A 12,142-nucleotide genomic window follows, 5' to 3' on the forward strand; every position below is an offset into this window, starting at 1 on the left:
TAAATTCACAGATGTGGATATGGAGGATGAGCTATAATTATATTGGAAAAGACTGAGGAAAATGAGTTCAAGTCCTGGCTCTGCAACTGGTAGGACTATGTGTCATGCCTTGGTTATCACACTTCTAAAACAGGAACAATAGGAAAGCAAAAATAGAACACATGGAAATACTTAGAGCTGTGCCTAACAAACAGTAAGCACTCAAAAAGCGTTAGCTTTCACAACATCCAAGGTTCAGGCTGGATTTGCTCTCATGATGCAAAGAACCAAGTTGGAAACAAAAGAACCGGAGAAAGATGTGACATGAAGCAGGAGACTAATATCAAACTAAATCCTGACAAACCAAATACATCATCTCCCTGGACAATTACTTCAAATAAAACTATTTTTCTGTTAACATGCATGTCTCCTTTTCTAAAAGGTTTATTCATATACAACTTTACTATGTCAAAGTCATTAGCATATTTATCATAAGATATTAGGACTATTTCAAAGGAATGTTTATATACTTTAATGAATTTGACTAACAGTCCATGATTTTCAGCCCAGCGCAAATACACACAGAATGAATAGAGCTTTCTTCCTCAGAGTCCAAGCCAATGGAAAGGTATTAAACTTGTTAGACCACTTGGAGCTTTTTTAAGTAAATACATTTTAGACTCATCAATTTGCAAAGGAGTACATCAAACTTAATGTTGCTCAAATTTTCTTTATTAAGAAAATATTCCATATATAAACAGACTGATAAACTCATTTTTGTAGTAAGTTACGCAGCACATACCCTTTTCTCTAAGCTTCTCATGCAGTTAGAATGTTTTTCTTAAAGCAGAGCAAGTCAGTGCAAACGGTTTCACGTCAGAGCTGGAAGTCAGCCTAGAAAGGACTGCTTACAAAGCCATTTACACTCCAACCCCATCCTGACACTCTCAGCAACCCCTCCAAGTGCTTCACTCAGTCTCTATGAAAATGAATAATCCTTTAAATGAAGTCAGATCAATTTCTGGTGAAGAACCTATAAACTAACATAATGTCATTCACCCTTGGAACACGCTGGTGGTCTCCTGGTTTTATTTACATTAAAAAAAATCTGTCTCATTATTAATCACTATATAAAAATACTTTTAAATAAATGTTCATTCTGCCTATATGCTTCCCCTAAAGTGCTGTGTGAACAACTCAAGACATAAATAAAAAGATGATGAGAATAGATGAGGACACCTAAGAAAGAAAAAAGATTCAAGGACTACTTTTGCCATCGTAGCCATTTTAACTCATGGATGGTTTCCACAATGTAAAAATACAATAGATGCTATAATAGAAATATAGGGATTCATTTATTACTTTTTGGTTTACAAACAAAGGCACCCAATAATGTTTCTATTTACTTCTTATAAAAGAGTATCAGTTTACACTTAAAACAAACAAACAAAAAAACACAAAACAAAAGTTTCCCAATCAGTTCCTATAGACAAACAAAAGGGAGAGGTCAGAGTCCCCTCCCACTACCAAGCTTTATCTGGCAGACTGGAGAAACACTTATTCTATGTTACCCTTAAGTCAAACAACATATGACCCGGTCATGCTTTTCTGAACTAAGTGTTACGATACATTAGCATTGCCAAGGCAATTAAACAGTTACAATGACATTACAGTGTACAAATATGTATGCCAGAGTTCAGAGAAGGAAAGATAAGGGAAAAACCCTAAATGGTTCAGAATACAGTTTTGCCAAATGAGGTGAATGAAATTAATTTATTTTACAGAGTTGCCCTATTGAATAATCTATATGAAAAATATAATCAGAAATAAAAACACTGTAGCAAATTACAAACAGTATACATCTCCAAACTCTTAAAATATGACTTGAATCCAAAGTATAGTTGATAAAGCTCAACGATCTCACATTTTACTCCATACTAATTTCAAAATTATAAATTCCAGGATGAGCATCATTTATTCATTACCTTTCTTTTGACAACAGAATTCTAAACAAAAATTAATTTGACCTCCTCAGCACAGCCTTAGTTAGCAGTTCTTTAAATTAGATTACAAGAGCAATAAAACAGAAGACACATATCTGGTTCAGTTTACAGACCTGCCCACAACGCACCTGATTCTTTTCAGAGACCCAAAGACAATTTATCAGATTCTCAGTATATTTTGGCAGATGTATAAAAATCATAAAAAGGTTAGTGTGTTTTCATTACATCATGGAAAGCCATTTGGAGACATGGAGTACTCAATGTATATTATATGGGCCACCTTATATCAAAGGCATCATTTATTCCATTCTCACACACCATCATGGTCTCTCACACCTTATACAGGCATGGTCCTAGACCAGAGACTTCAGAATCATTCCAAAGAATACACAGATATTTATATACATATTCCTTTTAAAATAATGTTTAAAAGTTTTACTACACAAAGTCTGGCTTCAACAGAGAAGCTTTTTTTTTCCTTCTCAAGATTATACATCAGTATGGAAAAAGTTGGTTTCCTTTACATTTTGTTTCCACAATAGTAAAATAAACTTCTACATTGTATTTTAATTGACAAAAAATTAAAATGTAAAGTTGCATTTAATTTCTTGTACTATGAACTAACCCTTTAAGCACTTTCAAGATACACTGCTGATGATTTAAATGTAGTACAACTTGATCAGCTTAATTATAACTGTGTTATGCTGAACAAGCCATTAAAAAATATGGATAAAATAGTAACAAACTAGTAAGATTTAAAGGGAATTGAATCAATAAATATACATCAATTTTTTGCTATTACTTGTTTCTATAGCGCATGTCTTTCTAAAGCTAAAACAACATGCAAAGAAATGATGACTTGAAACTCATTCAACAGTTTGCTACTTTACATGGTAAAATCCTTTATTTAATTTTATACACATACTTATGCATTATTCATTTTTAAAGGAATTCAGCTTTCAAGGTCAAATTAGTATGTGTTGGCAAACACATGAGGACATTTTCTTAATGTTAAAAGCTGCAACTACATTCCTTCATAATAATGCATGTTCACATGGGGCAAGTCCTGTGGGAAAATTGATAAGGGAGGAGAGGATAAATATAGTGAATCCTTCCCCAATCCCACCTCTCATCACGTCTCAAGAAATCCTCTTCAAAATGAAAACACATCTCACCAGAGTTCCATTTGATCAAAATGCAGACTAGAAAAGTGGTTTCCTTTACCGTGCATGTTTTCACTTTGCTTCAAATGCACAGAGTATACACTGATACAGAATCTTAAATTCATTCAGATCTATTAGTGTCTTTAGAATAATATTTGGCCTTCTGATCATAAGAGCAACTAATTACTTATAAAAAATGATATGCAACACACATTTATTCAGAAAGAAAATCAGAACAAGTCTTTGCGTTTGACACGACCTGTAACTTACAGGAAGAAAAAAAACACATGGCTGTGGTCTTAGCAAAATTAAACCCCACCTCTCAAAGGATTAAAAAGAAAAAAGAAATCAATATTGAAGAATCAAATCAAATCAAATACTTAACTAATTTATCTAGGCCTTCTGTCTGCACATTTTCCATTGCACTGAATATTAGGACTGCATGTTAAGGCATGTTTTAATTAGTATGTTCCAGAACTGCACAGTTATACTGGTCAATGCTCCCATAGCCCCACTTCTGCCCCCTTCCTACCCTTTGCATTCCAAGGATTAAAATGTTGAATCATAATTTGAGTGACTACTGCAGTTCTGAGCTGGCATACCACAGTGTGTTCACTAGGTTTTGAGCATAAACATTAAAATGTTACATAAAATGGACCATAATTTACTCCACGCTCCAATTTAAGATGGTTTAATGTCTTAACAAAAGGTGAGATGACTTAAGTACATTTTACATTTTGTGCATTTAGATCACCATATGCATAGATGTTCTAATGCTAAATTCTTGGTCTTCAGTATCTCATAGTGCTGGATGCTCGGAAGTATGACAGAAATTTGTAACACAGACTAACCACAAAATACCAGATGTTTCTTGCCATTTGTGATCTTGCAATAAAAATGCGCCAGATAAGTATCACAAGGATTGTATTAAAACCATAACGGATATTCCGCAACCTGAAAAGCAAACCAAAAGACACACTAAGTACTTTCTACATTAAAATTATTTTTGGATAGGAGCTAATTAAGTTATAAATTTAATCAAAATTCTACACCATCTTTTAACTTTCAATATTTAAAAACTAAACTAAAGTTATTAAATTCAAGTTAGCACATTTCAAACATACCTGCCTACAACTGGACAGTAGCACATCAATGCATTACTCTAGCAACAAGGAGTACAACAACGTCTTGTCAGTGTACCTGGACTACAGACTTAGTAAGCATCAATTAAACTGAGCATCCTGTGTACAAATTCCTATGGTAGACATCATCAAACTATAGGTTAAGCCAAGCCTGGCCTCATTCCTGTGATCCTAGCATTTTGGAGGCTGAATCTAGGCAGGAAGATCTGAGTTTGAGGTCAGACTAGGCCACAGAATGAGATTCTGTCAGAAATAAAAAGGGGTGGGGAGAAATCTGGAAAGGAAGAAAAGGAGGCAAGAAGGAAGAGAGTGAGCAAGCAAGCAAGCAAACAAATGAAGTAAAACAGTCTCTTGTATGTGCTGACTTTCTGGAGCGTCTATCTAATCTAAAAGAGCCTCAAATAGCTAATAGTCCCCAAACTCAAGAGCCAACTAACAAGTCCTCGTCTAAGAATCATGCAGCATTAGCTTCACAGAATACCTGTCTGCTCTCAGAGATCAGCAAGCATGCTACAATGTGCATATCTCTAAACATTTTGTATGGCTTTTGATGGTTGCCTGAAGAAATTTAACCCTTCAGATAGGTATATTATAAATTCCAGGAACTTAATATTGCAGTTCAAGACAGGACCGTAGCAATGAAAGTGTAGAAGTAGAGACTATGGCTTTAAATAAGCAGTCAAAACATTGATGTTCAGTTTCCTTTCCAATTAGTAAGATACAGTCTTGTAAACCTCAGCTTCCTTATCATCAAATCTGGCATTTTGCCAGCTCCATAGTGCTGTGGCCTTGGTAAGTGAAAAGTGTGAATCTTAGAAATCGATAATCCTTAGTAGAACTAAATCTCTGAATGACTGACTACAGCTAATCTTGACTCCTCTATTTTCTGAGTTTATTATGTTTTAAATCAGCAACAACTACTTCTACTAAGAGACTAGGGAACCATTATTCTGTGCTATATGTTAAAAAAATATGTAAGTAACTTCTGGTTCAAAAGATATTTTCATTCTCTGCTAACATTTTTACTATTTCAATAGAAATTTATTAGAAGCAAATAGTGATTTTTGAAACTAAGTTCTACCCAAAGTTCATAGTCAGGAATACACATACATTAATAAAGATATTAAGTTTTAATAATCTTTACTTTGGAACAGCAGCCGGTGTTCTCAACCACTGAGCCATCTCTCCAGTCTTTTAATAATCTTAAGTTAGATAAATATCACATTGTTACAAACCCAAGGGTAAGCATTTTTTATTATGCTACATTATTTGTACTCAGAACACTCCTTTACCAAGACGACCGTGTAACAGTTCAAAAATCAGGAAAAGGCTCATCAAGCCTTGGCGTGCTTACTTGTTGAGATGCTTCCGAGCGGCAGGGAGGCCAGACATCTCTTCATTCAACACGTACTTCTTAGTCCCCATGCAGTAGTTTTCTATATATTCTGCCCAATGTAACTGCCGTACATCAATATTAAAGGTCTATAGTAAGAAAGAAAAAGTTATTATAATTTGCCAAAAATTATTCTTCTGAACTATAATCCCAAATGAAAAGATTACAAACACTTCAATATAGTATTACCTTTTCTACTGTCAACTTATCTATGTTCCTCCTAACTACTTACATATGAACTGATATTCATTTCAAATTTTTTCCATCTGCAGCCTCCCCTTCTTATATAGTTTCTGTAGGATAAAGGTTAATTCTCCTAGAGAAAAATATTTACATCAAGAGAAATCAAGCAGAACATGGTGGCACACACTATTATATGAGCACACAGTAGGCAGGAGGCTCATCAGTTTGAAGCAGTCTCTATGTGGTGGTTTGAATACTAATCGCGCTCTTCCGGCCAGACCAGCATCGGGGTAGCTAGAGCACAGGGTCGGCTGACACCCGCCAGCTACCCACGACCCCCCGCCACAGGATTTTGAGACTGCTGGTGAGTGGAACACAGCTTCTGCTCCAGTCCAATCACGCGGGACCTGAGACTGCTTTGGTTGGGGAGGCAGAAATCCGGCCTCAGTAGGGCCACAAGCCTCTCCGGTCAGAAAAGCGCCAGGGTAGCTAGGGCACAGGGACGGCTGACACTCGCCAGCTACCCACAACACCCGCCAAAAGATCTTAAGACTTCTGGTGAGTGGAACACAGCTTCTGCTCCAATCCAATTGCGCGCGGGACCTGAGACTGCATTAGTTAGGGAAGCAGAAAACCGGCCTGAGTAGGACCACAGGCCTCTTCCGGCCGGACCAGCACCGGAGTAGCTAGAGCCCAGGGTCAGCTGACACCCACCAGCTACCCAGGACCCCCGCCACAGGATTTTGAGACTGCTGGTGAGTGGAACACAGCTTCTGCTCCAGTCCAATCACGCGGGACCTGAGACTGCTTTGGTTGGGGAGGCAGAAATCCGGCCTGAGTAGGGCCACAAGCCTCTTCCGGTCAGAAAAGCGCCAGGGTAGCTAGGGCGCAGGGTCAGCTGACACTCGCCAGCTACCCACAACACCCGCCACAGGATCCTAAGACTTCTGGTGAGTGGAAAACAGCTTCTGCTCCAATCTTTAAACAGTAACAACGACAACAACTAACCCCAGAGATTACCAGATGGCGAAAGGTAAACATAATAATCTTACTAACAGAAACCAAGACCACTCACCATCATCAGAACCCAGCACTCCCACTTCGCCCAGTCCAGGGCACCCCAACACACCGGAAAAGCTAGACACGGATCTAAAAGCATATCTCATGATGATGGTAGACGACTTCAAGAAGGACTTTAATAACACACTTAAAGAAATACAAAGGAACACTGGTAAACAGGTAGAAGACATTAAAGAGGAAGCACAAAATCCCTTAAAGAATTGCAGGAGAACACTGCTAAAGAGTTACAAATCCTTAAAGAAAAACAGGATAACATAATCAAACGGGTAGAAGTCCTTACAGAAAAACAGGAAAACACATCCAAACACATGATGGAATTGAACAAAACCATACTAGACCTAAAAAGGGAAGTAGACACAATAAAGAAAACCCAAAATGAGGCAACACTGGAGATAGAAACCCTAGGAAAGAAATCTGGAACCATAGATACCAGCATCAGCAACAGAATACAAGAGATGGAAGAGAGAATCTCAGGTGCAGAAGATTCCATAGAGAACATCGGCACAACAATCAAGGAAAATGTAAAATGCAAAAAGATCCTAACTCAAAACATCCAAGAAATACAGGACACAATGAGAAGACCAAACCTACGGATAATAGGAGTGGATGAGAATGAAGATTTTCAACTCAAAGGACCAGCAAACATCTTCAACAAAATTATAGAAGAAAACTTCCCAAATCTAAAGAAAGAGATGCCCATGAACATACAAGAAGCCTACAGAACTCCAAATAGACTGGACCAGAAAAGAAATTCCTCCTGACACATAATAATCAGAACAACAAATGCACTAAATAAAGATAGAACATTAAAAGCAGTAAGGGAGAAAGGTCAAGTAACATATAAAGGCAGGCCTATCAGAATTACACCAGATTTCACACCAGAGACTATGAAAGCCAGAAGATCCTGGACGGATGTTATACAGACACTAAAAGAACACAAACTCCAGCCCAGGCTACTATACCCAGCCAAACTCTCAATTAACATAGATGGAGAAACCAAAGTATTCCACAACAAAACTAAATTCACACATTATCTCTCCACGAATCCAGCCCTTCAAAGGATAATAACAGAAAAAAAAACAATACAAGGACAGGAACCACGCCCTAGAAACAACAAGAAGGTAATCCCTCAACAAACCTAAAAGAAGACAGCCACAAGAACAGAATGCCAACTTTAACAACAAAAATAACAGGAAACAACAATTACTTTTCCTTAATATCTCTTAATATCAATGGACTCAACTCCCCGATAAAAAGACATAGACTAACAAACTGGCTACACAAACAAGACCCAACATTTTGCTGCTTACAGGAAACTCATCTCAGAGAAAAAGATAGACACTACCTCAGAATGAAAGGCTGGAAAACAATTTTCCAAGCAAATGGTATGAAGAAACAAGCTGGAGTAGCCATTCTAATATCTGATAAGATTGACTTCCAACCCAAAGTCATTAAAAAAGACAGGGAGGGACACTTCATACTCATCAAAGGTAAAATCCTCCAAGAGGAACTATCAATCCTGAATATCTATGCTCCAAATACAAAGGCAGCCACATTCATTAAAGAAACTTTAGTAAATCTCAAAGCACACATTGCACCTCATACAATAATACTGGGAGACTTCAACACACCACTTTCACCAATGGACAGATCATGGAAACAGAAACTAAACAGGGACACAGTGAAACTAACAGAAATTATGAATCAAATGTATCTGGCAGATATCTACAGAACATTCTATCCTAAAACAAAAGGATATACCTTCTTCTCAGCATCTCATGGTACCTTCTCCAAAATTGACCACATAATTGGTCACAAAACAGGCCTCAACAGATACAAAAATATTGAAATTGTCCCATGCATCCTATCAGATCACCATGGACTAAGGCTGATCTTCAATAACAAAATAAATAATAGAAAGCCAACCTTCACGTGGAAACTGAACAACACTCTTCTCAATGATACCTTGGTCAAGGAAGGAATAAAGAAAGAAATTAAGGACTTTTTAGAGTTCAATGAAAATGAAGCCACAACATACCCAAACTTATGGGACCCAATGAAAGCATTTCTAAGAGGAAAACTCATAGCTCTGAGTGCCTCCAAAAGGAAACTAGAGAGAGCACACATTAGCAGCTTGACAACATACCTAAAAGCACTAGAACAAAAGGAAGCAAATTCACCCAAGAGGAGTAGACGGCAGGAAATAATCAAACTCAGGGGCGAAATCAACCAAGTGGAAACAAGAAGAACTATTCAAAGAATCAACCAATCAAGGAGCTGGTTCTTTGAGAAAATCAACAAGATAGATAAACCCTTAGCCAGACTCACTAGAGGACACAGGGAAAGCATCCAAATTAACAAAATCAGAAATGAAAAAGGAGACATAACAACAGATCCTGAAGACATCCAAAACACCATCAGATCCTTCTACCAAAGGCTATACTCAACAAAACTGGAGAACCTGGATGAAATGGAGAAGTTCCTAGACAGATACCAGGTACCAAAGTTGAATCAAGATCAGGTTAATGATCTAAACAGCCCTATATCCCCCAAAGAAATAGAAGCAGTCATTAATAGTCTCCCAACTAAAAAAAGCCCAGAACCAGATGGGTTTAGTGCAGAGTTCTATCAGACCTTCAAAGAAGATCTAATCCCAGTTCTTCACAAACTATTCCACAAAATAGAAACAGAAGGTACTCTACCCAACTCATTCTATGAAGCCACAATTACTCTGATACCTAAACCACAAAAAGACCCAACAAAGATAGAAAACTTCAGACAAATATCCCTTATGAATATTGATGCAAAAATCCTCAATAAAGTTCTTGCTAACCAAATCCAAGAACACATCAAAACAATCATCCATCCTGACCAAGTAGGTTTCATCCCAGGGATGCAGGGATGGTTCAATATACGGAAATCCATCAACGCAATCCAGTATATAAACAAACTCAAAGACAAAAACCACATGGTCATCTCGTTAGATACGGAAAAAGCATTTGACAAGATCCAACACCCATTCATGATAAAAGTCTTGGAAAGATCAGGAATTCAAGGCCCATACCTAAACATGATAAAAGCAATCTACAGCAAACCAGTAGCCAACATCAAAGTAAATGGTCAGAAGCTTGAAGCAATCCCTCTAAAATCCAGGACTAGACAAGGCTGTCCACTTTCTCCATACCTATTCAACATTGTACTTGAAGTCCTAGCCAGAGCAATTCGACAACAAAAGGAGATCAAAGGGATACAAATTGGAAAAGATGAAGTCAAAATATCACTTTTTGCAGATGATATGATAGTATATATAAGTGACCCTAAAAATTCCACCAGAGAACTCCTAAGCCTGATAAACAGCTTCGGTGAAGTAGCTGGATATAAAATTAACTCAAACAAATCAATGGCCTTTCTCTACACAAAGAATAAACAGGCTGAGAAAGAAATTAGGGAAACAACACCCTTCTCAATAGTCACAAATAATATAAAATATCTTGGCGTGACTCTAACTAAGGAAGTGAAAGATCTGTATAATAAAAACTTCAAGTCTCTGAAGAAAGAAATTATAGAAGATCTCAGAAGATGGAAAGATCTCCCATGCTCATGGATTGGCAGGATCAACATTGTAAAAATGGCTATCTTGCCAAAAGCAATCTACAGATTCAATGCATCCCCATCAAAATTCCAAATCAATTCTTCAACGAATTAGAAAGTGCAATCTGCAAATTCATCTGGAATAACAAAAAACCTAGGACAGCAAAAACTCTTCTCAAGGATAAAAGAACCTCTGGTAGAATCACCATGCCGGACCTAAAGCTTTACTACAGAGAAATTGTGATAAAAACTGCATGGTACTGGTATAGTGACAGACAAATAGACCAATGGAATAGAACTGAAGACCCAGAAATGAACCCACACACCTACGGTCACTTGATCTTCGACAAGGGAGCTAAAAACATCCAGTGGAAGAAAGACAGCATTTTCAACAAATGGTGCTGGCACAACTGGTTGTTAACATGTAGAAGAATGCGAATCGATCCATTCCTATCTCCTTGTACTAAGGTCAAGTCTAAGTGGATCAAGGAACTTCACATAAAACCAGAGACACTGAAACTTATAGAGGAGAAAGTGGGGAAAAGCCTTGAAGATATGGGCACAGGGGAAAAATTCTTGAATAGAACAGTAATGGCTTGTGCTGTAAGATCGAGAATTGACAAGTGGGACCTCATGAAACTGCAAAGCTTCTGCAAGGCAAAAGACACCATCAATAAGACAAAAAAGCCACCAACAGATTGGGAAAGAATCTTCACCTATCCTAAATCAGATAAGGGACTAATATCCAATATATATAAAGAACTCAAGAAGGTGGACTCCAGAAAGTCAAATAACCCCATTAAAAAATGGGGCTCAGAACTGAACAAAGAATTCTCACCTGAGGAATACCGAATGGCAGAGAAGCACCTGAAAAAATGTTCAACATCCTTAATCATCAGGGAAATGCAACTCAAAACAACCCTGAGATTCCACCTCACACCAGTCAGAATGGCTAAGTTCAAAAATTCAGGTGACAGCAGATGCTGGCGAGGATGTGGAGAAAGAGGAACACTCCTCCATTGTTGGTGGGATTGCAAGCTTGTACAACCACTCTGGAAATCAGTCTGGCGGTTCCTCAGAAAATTGGACATAGTACTACCGGAGGATCCAGCAATACCTCTCCTGAGCATATATCCAGAAGATGTCCCAACCGGTAAAAAGGACACATGCTCCACTATGTTCATAGCAGCCCTATTTATAATAGCCAGAAGCTGGAAAGAACCCAGATGTCTCTCAACAGAGGAATGGATACAGAAATTATGGTACATTTACACAATGGAGTACTACTCAGCTATTAAAAAGAATGAATTTATGAAATTCCTAGCCAAATGGATGGACCTGGAGGGCATCATCTTGAGTGAGGTAACACAATCACAAAAGAACTCACACAATATGTATTCACTGATAAGTGGATATTAGCCCAAAACTTAGGATACCCAAGATATAAGATACAATTTACTAAATGCATGAAACTCAAGAAGAATGAAGACCAAAGTGAGGACACTGTGCCCCTTCTTAGAATTGGGAACAAAACACCCAGGGAAGGAGTTACAGAGACAAAGTTCGTAGCTGTGATGAAAGGATGGACCATTTAGAGACTGCCGTATC

General features: G+C 37.7%; 1 protein-coding gene across 3 annotated transcripts in view; it reads right to left on the reverse strand.

Moving 5' to 3' along the window:
• Window positions 1–693: 693 nt before the first annotated feature.
• The window catches only part of Far1 (fatty acyl-CoA reductase 1), a 63,530-nt gene continuing 52,081 nt past the window's right edge, over window positions 694–12,142 (reverse strand). For all 3 annotated transcript variants that reach the window (XM_085841390.1, XM_085841391.1, XM_085841389.1), the window contains 2 exons: window positions 5,642–5,769; window positions 694–4,099 (listed from right to left, as the gene is read on the reverse strand). In XM_085841390.1, coding sequence (XP_085697516.1) covers window positions 3,937–4,099; window positions 5,642–5,769 — 291 coding nt within the window. In that variant the 3' untranslated portion in view covers window positions 694–3,936. The remainder of the gene's footprint in view (window positions 4,100–5,641; window positions 5,770–12,142) is intronic.

Source organism: Mus caroli, unplaced genomic scaffold, assembly GCF_978045245.1.
Source record: "Mus caroli unplaced genomic scaffold, Mus_caroli_1 scaffold_8, whole genome shotgun sequence".
In the NCBI taxonomy this organism is placed as follows: Eukaryota; Metazoa; Chordata; class Mammalia; order Rodentia; family Muridae; genus Mus; species Mus caroli.